Below are 23,815 nucleotides of genomic sequence, written 5' to 3' on the forward strand. Positions count from 1 at the left end.
TTCCATACGTTCCAATTCTTGGAACCCTCTAATTTAATTGCAGCCCCAACTGCCCCGATCTGTGTAGGATCCGTTTTATCTTCCATCCTGTAGGCCCTCCTTCCTTGAACGAAAACTTCGATCAAGTAATTTCCTTCCCGGTGCGATAATTCAAAATGGTCGCCGCCCCGCAAACCGGTATTTTCAAAAACGTTTTTGCGCTACAGTTTTCGACTCTTTAAGCCTATATTTATTCAATTCATTCTAGTTAGTGGACTGGGCCCATAACCAGATAAAATAAGAATGAAATATGGGTTTAATTGAATAAATATAATTTATTGTTAACCAACACAGAACATATCGTGGCTGCCTAGCAGCGCCATGACACAAGGAGTGATAGAGCGAGAAGCTAACACACCTATCTCGCACTAAACATATACCACCTTATTACATTGTTTACAACAAAGTGGAATTCTAGATTAATGAGTCAACTAGCTGATCAAGTCTAAATATTTTTCGTGGAAAATCTACTGTTCAAAAGTTACAAGGGGGGGGAAACCATCCTTGATGAGCTCGCAAATAATTTTGTAAATCCATATTGAATTTTGTGCACATGATAAAAAACAACCTCCCATCCTAAAAACATGGGTCTTAGTAGTAGAGTCTGGCTACTGAAATATTACACAAATGTTTGGCGGGAAATTCAAAAAATCTTGGGCTGGTCACACTTTGTGTAGTAGGAATTATAGTTTTGATACTAGAAAATATTTTTGATTTTCTATGCACACGCAAGGTACCTAAGGATATAAGTTAAATATACGTTGACGTGCACTCAAAGTCAGCTCACATAATTAATTTCTACCACTATGTATGTACAGTCAACGATAAACACATATATTAACATTTTCTCACCATATACCATTGTAACAAGGCGAAAAATTAAATGTAGTGTAAATAAGACCTATTTCGATAACACCGTAATATAAATCAATCACAAAAAAAAGTACATAAGTACTATGCCAAATATGCTAAATGCTAAGTATCAAAATATTTATAGAGCACCAACCTCCTAATATGTTTACATTTGTTTAGGGATTGTAAACATTGCAGTTTTTCATTATATAACGCTACACGTCGACTTCGCACATTGTCGTAATTATTTACGAGCTTAAATAATAGTTTGCGAACCTCACTCAGTATAGATATTATTAATATTATTTAAAATATATCCCTTTTAAACCGAAAACAATTTGAATGAATGACATAAATTGACAACTGACTTTTAGTTTTTTTTTAATCATAGACAATTGGTGATACAACAACGAAATATCTGTCAACAATTTTTGGCTAGCCAGACTCTAGTATAGAGAAATATAGTAACAATAGAGTGCTCACTCCATACATCAGAGTTTTGGTACCAAGAAGACAATTATTTTCGTAGTCGACATCTAGTAGCGGAATTATCAGTACCGCTACTTGATACTAGATGTTTCGTAAGTCGCGACTCCCGCAAATTTCATTGGACAACAATTTACAACTAATATTAAAGCAGAAGGAGTTGATGATAGAGTTCCGGTTAATCCGTTTATAATATTAGCTGAAAATAAAATTGTTGAGCATTAGACTTTTCGGTCAGTGCAACATGTATTGTCAAATAGCAGTACTGATAATTCCGCTACTCGAGGCTAGATGTCGACTATGAAAATAATAGTCTTTTTGGTACAAAAACTGATGTATGGAGTGTATTTTATCTCTATAATTCCAGGCAGTGAACGTTCTGACTCAGCACGGCGTGAAGGAGGAGCGCATCATATTGTCCAACTTGTTCTGCACGCCCGCCGCCGTACAAGCCGTGGTAGACTACGTGCCCAGGATGAACATACTCACCTCCGAGCTCCACCCAGTAGCGCCTAACCACTTTGGACAGAAGTACTTTGGGACTGACTGAAAGTTTCTAGGGCCAATTGATTGTTTTAACTATTTGGTCTGGTAACTTAAGAGACAAAACAACAACAGAAGGTTCAAGTTCTAACAATCGTAATGTTTGAAAGGAATATGAGTGATCTTAAGGGAATTAATGCCGGCAGCGCGAGGGGCAGCGGCAGGGGCTGAATGTAAATGAGGCATAAGCATACGAGGGGTTAAGGGCTACCTACCTTTTGTCGTAGCCGTCGTAGGTAGCTTTTGTCGGACACTTAGAAGAAATTTATATTAACGAAGTAAAAGGCAAAAGGTACAATTAAAAGTCAAACAATATTAATGCACTAATGCTTTATTCGCCCAGAAAATACAAATGAATGATTGTAAGAATAATTCCATATTCTTTATATTAAGATGGACATCTGACAATAATATTTTCTCCAGAATTGTAACCACAAAACATTCACAAAAATATATTTTAAAAATATTTTATTGAGTACTATGGAACTGTAACCGCTAGTCGATTCTAGGCAGAACAACAACAGCATTTGTAAATGCGAGAAAAATACGCATATATATATAAATAAAATAAGTAAATGCTAACCCCCTTATTCATAAACGCGCTACAAACCTCAATTAGCTAATAATCGTTAGCCTTTATCTGTCATTTTGACTTATGTATTTGTAAGAAAGGGATAAAACACAATTTAACTAAATCAGGCCCGTAAAGTTTTATGAATAAGGGGGTAAAGGTTTATGACAATGTCTTTACTGAATATTGATTATTCATTAGGTATACAATATGAAATATTCGTTTACATTAATCGAAACCCTTTATTTATAATGTTAAAAATCTTTTCGTATGTTAAATACCTAGTACATTCGTAACACGCTTGCATGTGATGGTAGCAATTATGTAGGTACATAGACAAAAAAAACGTAATATACTTATTAAAATTTTATCCTCCATGTGACCAATACCTCCAGACCAAGACATATAGCTGGATTATACTTACAGATTGTTCAATAAAAAATATAATTAATCGGAATATTTTACCCAGCCCAATTAGACTGTATTTGATTTTGTACTATAAGTAGTTCGTTTTTTTTAGCATTAGAAATAAAGGTAAACAATCTTGATGTGTCTTTTAATTGAAAAACACGTTTTCAAAATAAGTCACGGCAAATATGTAACAATTATGAATCTAATATGATCATTTATATTCTTCTGCTTTCATAAGTAATAGTTACTAATTTTTAAAAAGAGTTATTCAATTAAAAGACAGGTACCCACAGGAAGACAGGTACACAGGACCAAAATATAATCTAGGTACCTAAATACTATTGATTCAAACATTTTGTATGCTAGAACATTCTTGCATTTTATTCTGATCACAGCATAAAGTTGTAAAAACATGATTCGTTTATCAAGGCAGTTAAAAAGATAAAAAACTGTCATAAAACAAATAATAAGCATCACAAAATCCACTACCTATCTTTAATGAAAATAAACCAAGAACAAAGTTCGTAAATCCATATTATGATTTGTAATATCAAAATACATAACGTAACAAATAAAAAATACACAATGAAACATTATAATTAGTCTAAATAATGTCTAAACCCACCTATCCATAAATAAAACAATGGACTGGACAATGAAAAATAACAGCCTATCTGCAAAATATAAATTATTTTATAATATTTTATGATCTTAGCTTGTAATTGTGACTTCTATAGTGGAACTAGACGAAATTGACCTGGCCTAACACTAAGTACTATGGTTGTCCACTGGCCAACCAAATTTTAAGTCATTTTAGGGAATACATTTTCTAATCTAAATTTATTGTACAACTGAATCCGGTCAATGAGAAGGAGAAGGCGAAAAACTATTACATCTAAGGGTGGTATTCCACCTGTCCAATCTCAGTGCGTCTCAATCTCTCATTATAGCAAAATGTGAGACGTAATACACATTGGACAAAGGAATTCGATACGTGGAATACCATCCTGAGTATTACATGTTGTTTATCTCATGTTTTTGTTTCCAAAAAAATTAGATACCAATTTCAGAGTCCAGAATTTCCAGTCTTCCTTCTCTTTGACAACGACCCAATTTCATTTTCAATTCCTCTTAAACTGTAAGATGTCAGGGGAAATATCAACAACGATTATCTAAATTCAAAATGCTATTTCTCGTTACTATTTACTTGACGCGAACATTATATTATATCACTGACACAGGGTCTATGGTATGATCCTTACATTTGGTCTAACGGCCCGTGGGCGGGTGTGTACTATTTGTACTAAATTGCCTAAAACTTATCCCAAGTCTGTATTAGTTTTCTGCACCCTTAAAGAAGTGATAAAACAACTGCTCTCAGTATAAAGATTACGAGCCTTAGCATGTTAACTCTAATATTTTGCACTAATCAGGTATCTCCTAGTAAAGCACTAGTTCAAAGGGCATGTTATCTGACCAAATGTAAGTACGTAGTTGTCAGAATTTCCAACACTAATAGTAAAATGACTAACTATTTTGGACTTTTAGTAACGCTTACAAAACTAATTTGTGTGCGCCTAAGTTAGCATCACGTCTTGCTAACCTAACATTAGTTTATAAAATCGACACGCACACGGGCCAAAACATCACCCTCCGGAACGCTATGTATACCACGCGACACATGCTAAGCATATTTCCATATTCGTAAAAAGCTATATAACCGTCTCGAGATAGGACTAAAACATCTCACCGATCACAAAAAAAAATTACAGTGATTTAACTGATTTATCTCGGACCTTAACTTAAGCATTGGCTTGGAATTATATTAGCATATTTAATGTACAAACAAATATGTATTTCTAACATTTTTGTGACGTTAGAATCCGGATAATAATCCGTTTTTATTTTAGGTATAATCGTCTTGGTAATTAAGAGCAACTATCAAATGTCTTGCGTCAAAATGTTCCAATTACGTCGTGAACCCAACAGATATAACGATGCATTCCTACAAAATCTATTCGACGGTATGAGCTTAAAACGATGCATCATTCCGTGTTAGACTTAAAATTTATTTTTTTCGACCAGAAGCAGTACAATGTACCTAGTTTCACCCGGTTGCGCTATATACACTAGCGCCAGTACCTTTTCATGGCAAATTCAATGACGCTTAATAACTACCTCAATACTAACGCGAAGCCAAAAGACATTTGAAGTTTATTTTATTTGGAATTATTTGTGGCTAGCATACGATCACGTCGATGGTTCAGTTCTCAGAGTTTAGTTTTAATCATGCAATCGTAAATAATAATAGTTTCGTAAGCAACTATATTTTCTAAACCGATGGGGATGGATCTTTAGACACGATTCACACCTCTTATAGAACTGGACCATCTAATTCATAGGCCCCCCTAAAGCACTGTCAATTTCACCAAACATTAATATTGCTTATTCCCCTAACAGGAATTGTAATCTTACACTTTGTGCGCTTGTTTGACAAGCGTTTCAAAGTTATCTAACCTAGACAACAACGGTCACACAGCGAAACCATAACCTTACTAAATGTAGAGGTATATAACCCATTTACAAATAAATTACCTTTAAATCACTCAGTTTTCTTTAAGTAATAAATACGATAAACAACAACAAAAAACTGCTGCTTTTATATGGGTCTGAAAGCAGCAGACCGTACAATGTGGGGTAAAAGTCGCTATAAAGTTTAACAGAGCGGGCGTACACTCTAAAGCGGCAGATATTCATTAAATGCCACTATAACGTTTTAATACGTCATTTTTACAGTCAGTCGCCCTAATATATGATATCTAATTCACGTATAAAAGCGTCGAAAAAAGTTACTAGAAGGTAAGGAAAAGAACCCATTTAAAAGCATCAGTTCACTCTGGGAGGGCGTCACTACTCACAGAAGCGTACACTAAAGCCAATAGACGAAGATGACACCGCCGGTAATCCTACCTGATCGACTATCAACAGAACAGCCCACAATGGATTTAAAAAAAACTGTCTGTGCCACGCGAAACCTGATACACTTACATTTTTAACTTTACGTCAATATGTTGTCGATCAACCTGTTTTATAGTCGACCGGAGTTTTTGCTACATCTCGATAATTATTTCTGCTGGTAGAAGTTAGGTTTACCGACGAAGTCACTTCGGGCCGGCTGTACAATCTAGCGGAATGTATCGCGCGCCCGGCGCCGGCGCGGGCGGGGGACGGCCGGCCGCAACGCAACAACCAAGATTCAAATACGATCTACATTTTGCCTACGATTCGCAGTTATTGATCTACTTTTCATCTAAAAGATTTTGCACGTGTATCGCTTGTAGCCACACCGCCACTGCTCTTATGACTAGTGTCGGTGTCGCGATGGTCATTTCCCGTCCTTATTAAGCCCCCTCCACACTCGTGCGCGAATCGCGGCGCGAAGCCGCGAACGCGAGTGTGGAATCGATTTTCGCAAACAGCGAAATCGGATCCACACTCGCGTTCGCGGCTTCGCGCCGCGATTCACGCATATAGTCTGGAGGGGGCTTTACGAGAAATTTTTGAATTTACACTTAATAATTATAGTAATTGCGTGCGAAGCACATCAATAATTTTCCATTTAATCTAGATGAAACTAAACCGAACACCAAAATGAGCAAATAATTAAAAGCATTATTCAACCTAATCACCTATTAAATTATTCAGAACATGCGTTTGACGTTTTGTTAGCGTCATTTGAAAGTTGTTGTTCCGAAAATAATGGAATTCCGAAAGAATGTTCACGCTCTCAACGAATGTTGCGGTCGAGCCGGCGCGTCCGATCCGTTCGGTACCCTTACAGCCATACGGGAACTGTACAATAACCTAGCACATATCACAACTCGCTACGACTAGTGGGCGACGCCGACGACTCCGTTCCGTTGCCGAGGATACTCGTTGTAATTCTTCTTGGCGCTGGGAGCTTCACTCTGGACTGGTTCCGATTTGGCTTTCTTTCCCGATTTGGGGGAGAGGTAGGCTTTGTAGAAGAAGCGGGCAAAGAGGATGAAGTAGGAGAAATACATGGCCATGGAGAGCTTGATGTTGAAGTTGCTGATGCCGCAGGCGCCGGTGGCGCTTGTGATGTAGTTGTGGGCCCAGACGTTGATGGCGCAGCCGACGATCATCTGCGTCAGCTGCAGGACCGTGATGGTCATGGCGAGGGCCTTGGGCGGGTACTTGCCCATGCTCACCAGCGCGTAGTACGAGTACATCACGCTGAAAACATAAGGAAAAACAAGTGTTACTCACATAGGTACCATCGCTCACACTCTTAACTGTACATCGGTGGACCTTATGCTTTTTGTAATAAGGTCCACCGATCTACAGTTAGGAGTGTTGCTGTTTGTACACTTCAATTGCCGACATATACTAATAAATGAATATCAATTACTGTTACACTGAGTGTTTTTTTATAAGCGGAATGTTTTATGCTGTCAGGGTATTAATAATAGTTTTACAACAGTCCAACATTGCAAAAAAAAAAAACGACAATATTCATTCATAAAGGTCATTTAAGACAATATTATCTTGATTCACACAATATCATATCACAATGGTGCTTAAAGTGATTTTAGAGCTCTCAAGTTTCGAATGATAACAAAAACGTAAATTTGGACTAAATAAATTTTGAAATAATATGCGTCTAGTAGGTACTTTTGATAACAACTCCCATCGCTAAACTGAAGCTGAACCTGGAGTGCTTAATTCTGTTAGGTATATTTAATTACATTTCTTAGAAATGATTTCTTTTAATGACGATCATTATAGGTAATAGTTTCCTGTAATAGAGAATAATTACATCTAAACGATCTGACTTTGGATAGAGGCGCGTGCAAATAACTATGGTATTTATTATTAAAATTTTATTTTGTCCTATAAATTTTGTGTTCTATAACTAAACAATGTATTAGACCTATTAATTGAGACCAGGCGGCTTAGCACGGTCGCGTTTTTATCCCTTGTCACCATGCCTGTCACGTTCTAACAAGTACGTAAGTGCGAAAGGGACGCGCATAGTGATAGACGATAAAAATGGAACCGTGCTGCGCCCACAGATTTTTGACATCATAAAAATATCTCAAACTTAAACATGTAGGTAAGTACATATCTTATATAATTCCGCACCAATATTTTGTACCTAACATGTTATGTCATGTCACTAGGTAGATTTGCTTACAAACAGGGTCAACTATCTGGTGATATTGCACTGCACCCTCGTGTGTATAGCACGTTGTTGACGGGTGAAATTTATCGAAATATTTTGAGATACTCCGAAGCACCATCGCATGTTTATTGGCTACTTGACCGGTTGGGTTAATTATGCGATAGCTATCATTAAACTTCAATAATATTTAAATTATTCCATTGTTAATCTCATTTTTTTTATGTAATAATAAATAATAATTTATTTTATAATGGCCTATTTAACAATGGTCGTCAATATAACACAGTCGTTATATATTTATAACTACTGTGTTATGTAGAGGATGTAACGCGTGTAAAGAACTAGAAAGGTATAAAAATAAACCATTAACGGGTAATGAATATGCACACATTGATTTCCATGGTAAAAACTATCCTTTGTAAGGACATAGAATAGTTTGCAGGGAATTAAGGCCCTATCTCTAAATTGGTTCAGCGGTGTAAATGTAAAGACGTCCTCCTAAGGCCCAAGGTCCTACCTATAGTACTTAATCATTTCGATGAAATTTAAACCATATTGAAATTGGAATAGAGTTGCAATTGTTTTGTTTCGTCCAATTTTCAAACAAAACAAAATCAACTCTATTCCCTGCATTATAGGTTAAAGTTTCAGTGGCAAATTTTGGATTTTACATTTGTATGGCTGGGTCTTAGAGCAGACAGATAGTCAGAGCTACTTTCGCATTTATAATATTAGTAGGGATGTGTCGAAATGCGGCAATAGTATCATTTTATTGCAAACAGATTCGCCTCCAGCGAGGCAGATAAAACAAAATAAAAGTATGTAGGTACATATGTTACTAACCTGTGCACACAATAGTTCATAACGACGAACCAGCGCGCCGAGGACGTGTACTCGGTGAAGGAGAACCAAGAGTATAGCAGCACGGTGATGTGGTGGTACCAGTGCAGGAAGATGAGCGGCTTCTTGCGCAGGATTATGAACACCGTGTCGCCCAGCTCGGGCACTTTAGAGAGCACGAACATCCACGTCCAGAAACCGGACACTTTGTCTGCTTCGATGAAACTGAAAACAATAGAAAAGAAATCTGATTAGTCGTCACAAATTTTAAGCAAATGCGAAAACTGTGGATGTCGAGGTTTTACAACAGAGCAGTACGTCTACCATCAGTTTTGACATTGACATATACGCTCACGTCTACGTAACTTACTTTCTGTACATCTCGCTTGCACTATTGCTCGCATATGCGAGTACGAGCGAGATGTACAGAAAGTAAATTACGTAGACTTGAGCGTTATGTCAATGTTAAAACGGGATCCCTTTGTTTCCCATAAACTTATTGTTTCGAATTTCGATAGTCAGAAATTGATATCCATATAATTTATGGACATAAACATCAAAAGTCATAATTTTTGTTCAGTATAACATTTCATAGTTCTAATGTTAAACATCTATAATATTAAACGCTATAATCACAAAAGTTATAAAATTGTTGAGTATAACATTCAAAGGTATATCAATAATTATTCAGAAATATTTTAAGGCATATCTTTTATCGGACTAATGGTCGTTCATCATATCGTTTTTATGTCATCCCTTTGTTTCCCATAAACTTACTGTTTCGAATTTCGATAGTCAGAAAATGATATCCTCTAATATTCTAATATTTAGGAGCTATAATATTAAACATTATGACTTTCAATAATTATGTCAAACAAAGAGACCCCCATTTTTAATGTCTAAAGTGAATAACGTCTAAGAAATCATAACATCCTTCATATAAAGAAAAAAGAAATCTGTTTCCTCAGGTAGGTTTGTTAGTTACCTTGTGTCCTTCAGAGCGAAAATAGGAGCCCCGCGAAGCGGGGCTCCGTCGACTCGTTGGCGGGACAAAATGGCTTAATAAGCTACATGAATAATAAGAAATGACGGGGAAATCAGTAAGCCAAACATAAGAAATATGTTTCCTCAGGTAGGTTCTTTAGTTACTAGTTACCTTGTGTCCCTCAGAGCGAAAATAGGAGCCCCGCGAAGCGGGGCTCCGTCGACTCGTTGGCGGGACAAAATGGCTTAATAAGCTACATGAATAATAAGAAATGACGGGGAAATCAGTAAGCCAAACATAAGAAATCTGTTTCCTCAGGTAGGTTCGTTAGTTACCTTGTGTCCCTCAGAGCGGAAATAGGAGCCCCGCGAAGCGGGGCTCCGTCGACTCGTTGGCGGGACGAAATGGCTTAATAAGCTACATGAAAAATAAGAAATGGCGGGGAAATCAGTAAGCCAAACAATAAAAAATCTGTTTCCTCAGGTAGGTTCGTTAGTTACCTTGTGTCCCTCAGAGCGGAAATAAGTGCCTTAAACTACAGGAAATGGCTTAAACTACAGAAAAAAAAAGAAATGGAGGGCAAATCAGTAAGCCAAATAATAAATAATCCCCAGGTTTGTTTAATTTTATAACTATTGACAATATGACTAATAAAAATTATGATGGAAAACGTTATGGTCTAAAAAATCGGAACTTAAAATTTAGGGAATGCAATAGAGCCCCTACTTATCATTATAACCTGCGATAAAAGACCTTACAACGATTATGGTAAGCAAGTTTATTGCCTTCAACATTATGTAATGGTATACCTTCTGGACTTTGAATATTATGAGTAACAAATTTTATGACAAACAATAATAATGACCTGCAAAAATCGGAACTGAAATTTATATTGTTAAAATTTATGACTATTGACAATATGACTAATAAAAATTATGATGAAAAACGTTATGGACTGAAAAAATTGGAACAAAAAATTTATGGGAACCAATAGAGACCCTGTTAAAACTGATGGTAGAGGCTCTGGGGGCCGATTTTAAATTTCGAGCGCTTTTCGTCATTCGAAAATCTGTGGAAAACGGCGAATTGATATTTTTGAAATACGAGCAATAGAAATTAGGAATCAAATGGAATTGACCACTCGTTTTCAATTATATTACTGTAATTTAACCTTTTGGACGCCAATGACCGATATATCCGCACCGCAGGGCCAAAGACTGATTAATCGGTCACAGACCACAGAGCAACATAGACCTAAGTGCATATGCATAAAGTTCAATTTCAGTTTTGACACTTCGGTGACGTGGCGTCCGGGTGACTGCTTTTGTGTTTGACACGGCGTCGAAAAGGTTAATGCCTAGTAGTGGAGATATACATATTTAAGGAAGGCACACGAAATCGAGCGCGCTCGAAATTAAAGGTCCGCTCCCAGGTATGAATGTAGAACTAATTAAAATGTCGAAAATGCGCAATCCATACGAGTAGACAAATCCAACATCTTTTTTTACCAGTCATGTTTAAAGGTGTCTGTAGAATTGACGAACAATTATTTGCTACCCTGTTATCACTCTCCGTGTTTGAACTGAACAATTTACGAGACCCTGTTTCATGTGAAATTAACATTAACCCAAAAGTCAAACAAAGTCATACAATGTCAAATGAGACAGGCTAATATCTGAAATGACCACTCGAGGTTATACCTACAATGATTATGTTTTACGTTGTACTTCGAGTGGAAAGATATAATTTGCGTGTATTTGTTGCATATTAACGTGATCGGTTTTCCTGTCCTGGTTATAATCAGGAACTTACCGTAAAAGTCATAAAGTACCGTAAAATGGGATGAGTTGGGTGAAATTTGACTTTCAAACCTAGATAAAAAATTATTTATACATGTGAAAACTGAACGGTGTATATAATAAGTGGATCGGACGTTTGTATTGTAGTTTGTATTTTATTTTGGGTAGTTCCATTTCATAACTTTGACGATAAAGAGGAAAACCCACCTCACCCCGTAGTGCCTCGTATTTGGGGCGAGAGGGTTTTTCATACAAAGGTGATTTTGGAAGCTCGATTTTTTTTTATTATGCGTATTACTATAGCCCCATTTTAAATTGGAATACATTATTTTTGTAGCAGTAGCCTTAAAATTCCTTCTCACCCCCCTCTCAAACCTTCTCTCCCCATTCATAACCCAACTCTCCCCGCGAAACCTACTCACCCCGTTTTACGGTACCCAAATAAGTAGGTATTCTATAGGTTTAATCGGTCGGGTCGTTACTAAAATGTACGATACCGCATAACTACCTAGTTGATCAGGATTGTACACAGTACACACAAAGCATGCTAAATCCATGTCAACAATTAAAATAAAATATTATAATTAGGTAAGACAATATAATTAGATTATTACAGATTTGAGTTTTTTTTCTCGTATTCAAAAGCCAACCAACTTGCTGACCGATTTAGTTACTTGCTTATCATAAAGATAAAATTTAATGGTGCTGTAAATTAGAGATGCCACGAATATTCGGCAACTATTCGGTATTCGGCCACTTTGCCGAATATTCGGTATTCGGCTGAATGTTGCCTACTACTCGGCCGAATACCGAATATCTGTTGCACCTACCTAAAAAGAAAAAATACACAAAATCATAACCAAAAACTAGGTATATTTAATATTTAAAATGTATTCTTGGAAAGTAGTTAAATACGAAGGTACGTTTTTAAGCATTAGTTGATTACAAAATATTGTATTTTTATCATGGGTCTGATTTGATCGACTCTAACTACATTAATTAATTCTGTTCAACATAAATAACATCTTAGCAAACGTTGTGCTTTGTGGCGAACAGTTTTCATAATAATTGTGACTCAAAATGTTCGCATGTCATGCCGAATATTCGGTATTCGGGCAAATTCACTATTCGAGGCATCTCTAATGTAAATACCTACTACATAAACACATAATGGAGATAAGAGGCCATCATGCAACTAGCATCGGCATCAACCGTGAATGTTGCATATTTATCATTATTATATTTATGTAGTTATGTGTTCCATTCCATAATTTGCAATCATACGACGTGCGTCACCGTGCCCTCATACAATTTATCGTCTGATATTTGCTTATATTACGTGAGAGCATTACATTGTTTATCATGTTTATGCTTTTACTCATGTAGCACATTTTATAATTAGAAACCTTTTGTACCTACTCATATATGCTACAAATGTCATTAATTCATCATTATGTTATTTTATTACCACTAGACCATATCTACTCGTAATATTTAATTTTAATATAGTATACGGACTATACGGCCAAAATTTAGTTATCACGCAAATATCGTTACAACCGCAGAATGTCGCTCTTTGAGGCAGTTCCTTTGATGTTTTTTAAACAAGCACAAGAGAATTTTAACAATTTTTAATATAAAAAATCTGAGCGGGTAAAACTCGTATATGATCCGACGAAGTAAATCGTATAGGTACTAACATTCTCAACATGCTTTGTCGAACCATACATACCTATTGAAAAAAAAACAGGAACAGGTTAAAGTAAATCATACCAAAAGAGAAAGCAATATGTAAAGGAGAACGTATCCCTATCAACACTATGGGAATAATAATCAGTACGCAAACTCGTATTTTATAAAGGTTACCTTGTAAAGTTCCCAACCACAAGCCAATCTTAGAAGTTGTAAAGCTTCTAAGAATAGCAGCGATCGACGGAACGAGGGCACGAAAATGCATAACAGTTCGCGCGATGACGACTCGGAACTTTCATAATCGGTTCCGACTGTCCGTGAAACTATTTTGTCTGTGAAATTGCATCATAATTTCACGGTGCGGTACGTTTGACTCAATTAATGTGAACGGCATTACTGTTTTATGTTATTTGGAACAACAGATTAAAAAAATGAGAATGAAATATGAAAACCTGAAAGATACTCGCACAAATTTCGTACCGATGTATTTGGAGCATTTCTTCGCTTGATTTAAGTTCCGATGCAGCATGTTCTACTTTTATTTATATATTTACAGTAAAACCTGGATAATTGCAATCTCAAGGGACTGGCAATTTTTTGTCAATTAACCAGGTTTTTTAAATAAGCAGGTCGTGCCAATTAACGAGTTTCAAAAATTCGGTGTGTCAATTATAGAGGTTTTCATTAATAGAGGTTGCGTTCTGACAAATTTATTTTATGGAGGTGCAAATAACCTTTGAAAGTAGAGTTACAAGCTTACGTTCTGGGCTTCTGGTCTATATATTATATAACTTCCACTTTTACACTACCTACATTACTTAATTACTACTTTATTTTCTTATTAGTCATTTGGGTTTTAAAAAAATCCTTGAATTGAAGAAGGAAGTTTAATTGGGATGTAAAATGCATTCTTTATTTTTAGAGCACCGTACAAAACATTGTTCACGGTGCTCTTATGGGATCACTTCGGTCTTGCAAATCGGTTAAATGCGTTTTTCTCAAAGACCGTTTGATGTAGGTACCTAAAATTTGGAATAGTTATGGCAAGTACCATCACTAACACTGTGAATAAGTCAAAACTGCTTATTTCTGATTTTAGGGGGAAATTTAGGGGGTTGAGAGGGGTAGCCTGAATTTTTTTTAATTGTAAGAATCGTGTGGGGTACCATTAGAAAGCTTGCAAAAAATTGAGTCGATGGACTGATTTTGACTTCATTTTAGAGTGCAATAGTTTCGATAAAAAATGCATTTAAAGTTGCAAGTTTTCATACAAAAATTTTCACCTCTGTCCTGGCGATTTTCGCGAAAACTATAGCTAACAGGCAGCTGACCAGTCAATACCCAACTTAAAGAAGCATGGAGACGGCGGGAAAATTATCAGCTTAACTTTATCTTTATTCGTTTTTCAACTGCAGCCTGATCTTTGGTTGCTTAGGGCTAGCTAACTGATGCTTACACTGGTCATTAAAATTTCATATTAGGAAGTAGTTTTAGCGAGAAAGATCCTTAGTTTAAACTTTGGCATTGACATTTATGACTTATGTCTTTGATACAAAGTTTAATTCTGCTTGCTTATTTTTGTGGGATATTAATTTTTTTCTGAATAGCCTACTATAAGTATGAGAGAGATCTACAAAATACAACCTTATTATATTGCAAATAAGTTTAAATTTCGAACGGGCTTTCCAACCAATTGACCATCTCAATGTGCTCAGTAAGAATCATATTTATGATTGCAGTTTATCTGAAAAAATTCAATTGTAATAATAATGTAAAATGCATTCTTTATTTTTGATTTAATCAAAACTATTTCGCCTACTACAGGCTGTGATAGCTACCCAATAAATAAATTGAATTCTGGGTGAAGACTTAAAATAAAATGATCACTGCTATTAAAATATTGTTTCTGCTCTCTACAACTACATTATTTCAATTACAGAGGTAATAAGTAAGACTCGTTTCAATAATAGAGGTAATTAGAAGAGCTAAAACAACAGATTTTTTTTGCACAGTGTCAATTATAGAGGTCTTAGTTGCGATGTGGTCAATTACAGAGGCAAAATTACGAAAAGCACTAAAATCTAAAATGCAATTATAAAGGTTCCAAATTTTTAATTATAGAGGCCTTTTGGTCTCAAGGGACCGGGACCGGACCTTTGGTTGCAATTATTGAGGTTTCCCATTTATCCAGGTGCCAATTAACCAGGTTTCACTGTATTAGGAGAACAACAGAGTAAAATGTACATAAGATTCTATTAAAAATTCTATTAAAAATATTTTTTTTTTTAAGTACCTTACTAAATCAAGACTACATCATCAAGTCTCGCAAAAATTAAAGATTACCATGTAAATTTGTCATTATTATTAATGTAGGTATGTATGATAATAAGATTTAAAACATAATTTGCATACTTAATATGATACCAATTACCATAACAGCTCATGCAGGTTACTGACACCGAGGACTAACCACGTGTATGCTAATGTGAATACGTTACAAAATAGTTAGTTTAATTAGTGCTTTAAAGTTATAACTTTGACAATCATCAGATCACAAGAACCTCATATTTATAACCAAGTTTTCCCAGAGTAGCAATTTCAAACAAAAACAATATTTCTCAAAGTACGGACGGTAGAATTTTCATAAAATAATTATCTTTAGATAATTCAATTACAGACAATCATAATTACGCTGCCAGAACGTTTAACTCTGCCATAATAAAATTAACGGCGCAAATGACCTATTATACCTATTAACTGAGCACTTACCAGTGATAACTTACTTCTTATTAGCATGTGCGTGTATGCAAGCCATATATTCTGACGTGTTACTAATAAAGGTCTTAAATAAAATAAGTATCAATAACCTCGCCTAACTTTCGTTTTCCGTACGAGCTTATTATGGTCAAAAATCAACAACAAAGTCCGAATGAAGGACCCGATGAATTAGTACCTACACTCTGTGAGGGAGATCGTCTTAAGGGGCCCACTGATTAACAGTCCGCCGGACGGTATCGGCCTGTCAGTTAGAACAAAATTTTGACAGCTCCGAACAACTGACAGGCCGCTGCCGTCCGGCGGACTGTTAATCAGTGGGCCCCTTTATAGAAAGGTTTTGTATTTTCTGGATGAGATGGGTGTTAAATGTGTTAATGGGTGTCTAATAATATATTTCTTGTGATAAAATCATAATATAATTTTTCTCTTCCTTCAACGACATTTACCTACCGAGTAGTCTTATTCATAAAACGTCTAGAAAGCTGAGACAAACACAAGTGGAAATCGCCGAGACACTCGACTGAATTGGTCCTGTTATCGCTGGCGATGGCGATGGAGCAAGGCTCCATTTTAGTTCCTAATTTGTTTATTTGCGCCAAAGGTATTCGTTTGTCCTAAACATACAGTAGATATTTCGAGACTTTCGCCTCTTTCACTTACATGTCCACAGCGAAGCCGGGGTTTGAAATAATTGAAATAGCTGCGAGCAAAAGATTCAGGCTAAGGTATCTTATTAAAAAACTAGCGACCCGCCCGGCTTTGCACGGGTTAACAAATTATATACCTAGACCTTTCTCAAGAATCACTCTATTGATAGGGGAAAACCGCATGAAAATCCGTTCAGTAGTTTTTGAGTTTATCGCGAACATACAAACACACAAACAGACAAACGCGGCGGGGGAATTTGTTTTATATGGGTGTAGTGATACATAATCTATAATTTTTTTTAAAGATCTAGCAAGTAGATGACCTAATCGTATGTATACGTTATATTATATTTCATGGCATGATTGCTACATTTACATCACGCGGTGATATTTTGATTGTAACAAAACTTAAATTTACATTGTTCAATATTAAAGTATTCTTCCCGACCTATTTTCTCATTCGCAGTAAGTTTAGTAATTTTCGTTAAAATGTATAAAGATAGTGAACAATCATTCCCCATTTAATTAAATACAGTTTATTTTAAGTGTATACTTTAAAATGTATTCAGCAGTCATATAATTTATATGGCATTGTTAGGTAATTGGTAAGATTTGCGATTACTTCATAGCCGGGCAGTACCCGCCCACGCAATACCTTGCCGACGCGGCGGATGCGGTTTTATGCTTGTAAACACTGACTCAAATACCCCTTCCGGACTTTTATGACATGAAAGCCAAGAATAACTAATTTTTATTGTAGGATGATGCAGGTCTATTGGACTCATTAATAGTTCATATCATACTTCGCATTAAGTATTAATTATTGTTACTGCATTTTCTTGTAATAAAATTTTGTCTTACCCCATGGCGACAAAAGTTAGTAAAAGGTGAACAAGCCGGAACTTAGGTAAAACTAAACTTACAAAAATGGATAACAGTCGGCCTCACTGTAAAATTTCCTGAAAGGTTGCTTCCACGATTTTATATTTAAAATGTTGTGGAAGGGGAAGTTTTGAAATGTAACAACAAGGTTTCCATGAATAGTTCACTAACGAGGTTGCCCTTTATATTTTATACGGACACCTACGTAACACTTGTGCCGTAAAATATACATAATATGTATATGGTAGTATCATCTGCCTTGTATCAACTTCTCGTAAAATCATACACGTGCGACAAAAGTATCTTTGATAGTTTTAACACCTATAAAACGATAATTCGCAATTATAATGCGGATGAATCGGATTGTTACCGAAATGCGAAGGGTGTTGTTAGCCTTTCGGTGGTTCCAGGGTTGCTTTATCCACGTGATAAAGTGTCGCTTTTGTGTTGAAAGAGACAGACACTATCACGTAGTCATTATCACGATCACGTAGACACATACGACCATAATATCCGTACAGATCAGACGAAGCAACAGAGTTAGGGTTTCTAGAATTCTCGAGAAATTTGTCCTTCGTCGAGACGGGAAAAAAAACTCAATGCCTCGAGAACTCGAGAAATAAATATCTTGTTATAGGTAAGTAAAAAAACACGCGTATAACACGTGATGTGTCTTTAGGTAGCCAAAACAAAGTAAAGAAGGTTTTTTTTTACATTTTCAGGTATGTACTTAAAACATTTATTAGTGAAATAGAAAACTGCCATGATCCGTCCCGTATCGTTCTGGCTTCAACCGATTTTCATATGTAGAAATTAAAAAATATTATAAAGGATCCTGATATATTCCTATGCACAAGCACAATTTTAGCAGCTTCATTGAATATACATTGAGTAAGTATTAATATAACGTAGTAAAACTGTAAGTTTGTCACATCGATTTGCCTAAAAACCGGGCAAGTGCGAGTCGGACTTGCGCACGAAGGGTTCCGTACCATAATGCAAAAAAAAAAAACGAAAAAAAAGCAAAAAAAAACGGTCTCCCATCCAAGTACTGACCACTCCCGACGTTGCTTAACTTTGGTCAAAAATCACGTTTGTTGTATGGGAGCCCCATTTAAATCTTTATTTTATTCTGTTTTTAGTATTTGTTGTTATAGCGGCAACAGAAATACATCATCTGTGAAAATTTCAACTGTCTAGCTATCACGGTTCGTGAGATACAGCCTGGTGACAGACGGACGGACGGACGGACGGACGAACGGACGGACGGACGGACGGACGGACGGACGGACGGACAGCGAAGTCTTAGTAATAGGGTCCCGTTTTACCCTTTGGGTACGGAACCCTAATAAAATACCATATTGTGGTTTGTTTACATTTTGTTAAATACCTAAAGAAATACACTATAGAATGTCACCGTTGGCGCGTGCAAATGCTGCACTAGGTTTATATGTAGTTTTTAGAGCACCGTACAAAACTTTGTTCACGGTGCTCTTATGGGATCACTTCGGTCTTGCAAATCGGTTAAATGCGTTTTTCTCAAAGACCGTTTGATGTAGGTACCTAAAATTTGGAATAGTTATGGCAAGTACCATCACTAACACTGTGAATAAGTCAAAACTGCTTATTTCTGATTTTAGGGGGAAATTTAGGGGGTTGAGATGGGTAGCTTGAATTTTTTTTTATTTGTAAGAATCGTGTGGGGTACCATTAGAAAGCTTGCAAAAAATTGAGTCGATGGACTGATTTTGACTTCATTTTAGAGTGCAATAGTTTCGATAAAAAATGCATTTAAAGTTGCAAGTTTTCATACATAAATTTTCACCTCTGTCCTGGCGATTTTCGCGAAAACTATAGCTAACAGGCAGCTGACCAGTCAATACCCAACTTAAAGAAGCATGGAGACGGCGGGAAAATTATCAGCTTAACTTTATCTTTATTAGTTTTTCAACTGCAGCCTGATCTTTGGTTGCTTAGGGCTAGCTAACTGATGCTTACACTGGTCAATTCATATTAGGAAGTAGTTTTAGCGAGAAAGATCCTTAGTTAAAACTTTGGCATTGAAATTTATCACTTATGTCTTTGATATAAAGTTTAATTATGCTTGCTTATTTTTGTGGGATATTTTTTTTTCTGAATAGCGTACTATAAGTATGAGAGAGATCTACAAAATACAACCTTATTATATTGCAAATAAGTTTAAATTTCGAACAGGCTTTCCAACCAATTGACTATCTCAATGTGCCCAGTAAGAATCATATTTATTATTGCAGTTTATCTGAAAAAATTCAAATTAAGAATTCCGTTCTTCACTGTCGTTGTGTTTTTTTTTCACAATAGAGCACATAGAGTTAGTAAGGCGTATAGAGAAAGGGAACGGTGCTCTGAACACCGTAGTCTTGACTTCGTGCTTGGCCAATTATTTGATTATTAAGTGCACTTTATGGTAGCTAAAAATGTATCATTTGTTTGAATTATTGATCTCACCCTACAATGAGTTTGATTTGTAATAAAGCAAAAATAATTTAAAATTAACATGGTGTTTTATGAAACTTTCAAAATTTCTCGAGATACTCGAGAAATCCTGGTAGAGAATCGAGAATTCGCGTGCCTCGAGAAATATAAAAGGTCGAGAAACCACAAACCCTAAACAGAGTAAATAAAAGAATCAATCAGGACTAACCCAAGATTTGAATATTTTGTATGTACAAACGGGACGTCGTGCTGGTCGTATCAATTCAGTCAAACCATTTGTGGAAACCGCAAGAACCCATTACCGGTACCGGAGCGTGAAATCGACAGGCGGTGACCGTATCCAATGGTGGAAAGCAGGTGTCAGTTATATTCTAATCTCCATTATAAACCCACTTAAAATGTTTTGTCAAATACTAGGCTGTAATTCCAACCACTAAACATATCTGGCTAACTGAAGTCGTCGAAATGGGGAGAAAATCTATTATCACTTTGGTTGACCCACTAAGTAATGATACAAATTATAGGCGTTGTTTTTTGCTTCCTGCGAGTAAGCGAAAAGCTTAGAAAACGCATATTACGAGAAATGAGGTTTCTGTCAATAGATTTTTCGTCTGAGGAGGAATTTACTTTACAAATAAGGGTGATATTGTAAATTAATCGAAGAATTGATTTCCAAACGGCATTTATATCGTTACTACTACTCTATTAGGTACCTACTACTCTGGAGTATGTATAAGAAGTCGTTTTCAAAAGATTTTCCGCTTTAAAATTGTTTAAATATTACAATCGGAATCATGTAGGTACTTAGATTATGTATGCCACGTGCTCAGATCTCAATTTAGTACGTACAAGTAGAATGCTTGCGTGTTCACGTGTGTAAGAATGCCTCTTTGTCAACATGCGATGGCGTGTGACAGTCGGCTCGCGCTTGACTGCCTGGGAACGTGACCGTGTGACATTACTGTTAAGTGATAACACTGATAGCTGTGATAGTATTCTCGGGATGATTAAAAGGTTTGAGCGATTGGAGATACAATGAAGTTGGATCGATTAAGAGATACGAAGATACAAATTTGAGGGATTAGACCCGATAAGCACAGGTGTCCCGACTGACTTTATATGGTGAAACTCTACGTAGGTACGTATTGGTAGTGCTGTTCACTGGGTATACAATTTTTTTTTAATTCAATAGGTACCTAACTACCTATCCCACCTATGCAGATTGCCGACTGCGATCATACTTTCGCGAGTTTTCAGAAAACGAGGAGGAAAACCGCAAACGACTTGCATATCCACGATTTCCACGAAACTGTTTAACGATATTTACAGACAATATCTTAGTTCCAAAATAGGGTTACGATGCAAAGTAAGCACTTTTATCAAATAAAAGTTAAGTAACACGTGTAAACATTACGTCACTGTTGTCCAACTGACCGAGTGGGACCGTCAGTAGAAAGTGGCGTTGCACAAGTCGCGCGGCGCGGGATGCTATCATATTCTTCATATTACTACTTATTATACTTATTAGACGTCTGGCGAGCAATTATAACACACGAACGTTTAATTATAGCAGTATTTATGTCTTATTACAGTAACTGTAATTAACTGTTGATCTTGAAGGAGATGTATAACGTTACTGTACTCTGGGTCAGTGTGTCGTGTTACGGCGGTCCCGGCGCAACCTATCTTTTGCAAATGACAAATAAAAATATAATTACATGTTAGTCTGTATGTGTCACATATGTGGTATAGTTTGTGCGGAAAGAGAAGAGTCGTTGAATGTACCGAACGGACTCTAATGTATATTGATTTTTGTTGCTTACACATATGTAATTACATTTAACTAGACCGATCTCATTTATAAATGCGCTTGAACAGACCTATTACGAGTATATATAACACATATCTTCATTGCGATGCTAATTATTACTCCTCTCTATTCTTATAATATTATTCTGGTTGGCAAGCTAGAGCATACGATATTTATAGCAACATAATGTCTCACTACATTCGAAATTGGGGTAGGTATGTGAAGTACTGAGTTCAATGGGCATTAAGCATCATATCAGTCAAGCTCTTTAGAAGTTTCATTTGAAATTGAAGCGACGAATTTAGGTGATTTTATGCAATAAATTATTGACACACCAGATTACAAATTATTTTTAAATTATTTGTGATCTGATGATGACACAACGCGAAAGAAAGTCTCAACAAGGTAAACCAGTTTGATGTTTTCAAAACTAAAGTTGGTTAAGTAAGATTGAATCATTCTAAACTAATAACAGGTAATACAAAACGGGTAAGTGTAATAGCAAGTTTATGCAATAAACAATATTTATTTATAACGTAATCTGTATCTGACTGACTACTCCGTAAAATTTGGTAATTCGTAAACCATGATATATCGACACAATATATAATGGACTAGGGACCGACTGGCGTCCTTATTCATAAAACTTAGCAACCTCTTACAAACCTCTGTTAAATTGTGTCTCTTTCACAAATAGAAATGTCGTTACAAATACAAATAGAATGAAAAACGATTGAATAAGGACAAACGATTATTACAGTTTAAGGACTCCTGTAAGCGTGACATGGACAGTTTTGGAATTCGGACCGAGGGTTGGGAGAAACGCGGCGAAATGAGACCGGAGTGGCCTCATGACATTAAAGTCGGAACTTTAAAGCATAACGATGACTGGCTGAAGAACCTTAACCGGAAAAGTCTTCGTCGTGGTATACCACCTCCTGCGGACGTTTTGTGTGCGATCGATGTGGCGAGAAATGCCGCGCTGCTATAGGACTTTATAGCCATCAACGGCGATGCGGGAACCCCATAAACCCACAAGCGCCACAACAGATGATGTGGCCAATGATGATGATGCTAGTTTTGACGAACGTTTATGAATAACGCCATTATTAGACAATATAGGTCAAGTTGCACTCGGGACTAGAATGGAATTTGCTAGATTGCCGACAGCCAGCTACAGTAGGTCAAATGCTAATATGTACAGTCAAAGAATTTAATTTCCGACCCATTTCGTACCTCGTCACACTAACAATCAATATGAAAGTCGCTAGGGACCTTAAACTATTATCATTATCTGCACTGTGACTAGGTACCTACGAAATGTACAATTGTACATGTACCATTTTTTTTATCATGTCAATATATTTTATTTCCACTTTATTATGATAAGTTGCTAATGTTCTATCCAAATAACTAGAATTGTAATGAGAAAAAAAATGACTCAAATAAAACAACATATTACCCAATAATATATAACAGCAGCAGCAGTTCAGATCCACAGCGGAAGGTTTGTCATTCTCATCCACCTAAGTTTTAGGTTAACAAATTGAACATGTGTCAAGTGTCATAGAGGTTTACTATCGAATCTAACCTCCACAATAGCAACTAATAAACGGCACCAGCACAAACCGGTAGAATTGGCTATTGGCTAGTCCTTCATTAGCATTCGCATATTTTATTCTTACCGGAACCGGTGCTCTAACTGGTTCTTTTTGGAAAATATTGATATCAATGGCACGAGTCGTAAGGTTAATATTTCATTCTGTCCTTACTTTGCTACATTATTATTTCGATTAGTT

The 23,815-nt window shown here is 36.2% G+C and overlaps 1 protein-coding gene and 1 long non-coding RNA gene across 2 annotated transcripts in view; both read right to left on the bottom strand.

Annotated features, from left to right (window-relative positions):
* Positions 1-2,235: 2,235 nt before the first annotated feature.
* LOC134793572 (uncharacterized) lies at positions 2,236-6,312 on the bottom strand. The gene is made up of 2 exons (XR_010144563.1): positions 3,921-6,312; positions 2,236-3,815 (listed from the first exon to the last, which is right to left on the bottom strand). It is a non-coding gene; the product is annotated as an uncharacterized LOC134793572 (long non-coding RNA).
* A 133-nt stretch (positions 6,313-6,445) lies between these two features.
* The window catches only part of LOC134793542 (very long chain fatty acid elongase 6), a 44,120-nt gene continuing 26,750 nt past the window's right edge, over positions 6,446-23,815 (bottom strand). Inside the window, exons 3-4 of the mRNA XM_063765150.1 lie at positions 8,952-9,173; positions 6,446-7,159 (exon numbers count right to left, since the gene is read on the bottom strand). Coding sequence (XP_063621220.1) covers positions 6,793-7,159; positions 8,952-9,173 — 589 coding nt within the window. The 3' untranslated portion in view covers positions 6,446-6,792. The remainder of the gene's footprint in view (positions 7,160-8,951; positions 9,174-23,815) is intronic.

This window comes from Cydia splendana, chromosome 9 (genome assembly GCF_910591565.1).
Source record: "Cydia splendana chromosome 9, ilCydSple1.2, whole genome shotgun sequence".
Taxonomy (NCBI): domain Eukaryota; kingdom Metazoa; phylum Arthropoda; class Insecta; order Lepidoptera; family Tortricidae; genus Cydia; species Cydia splendana.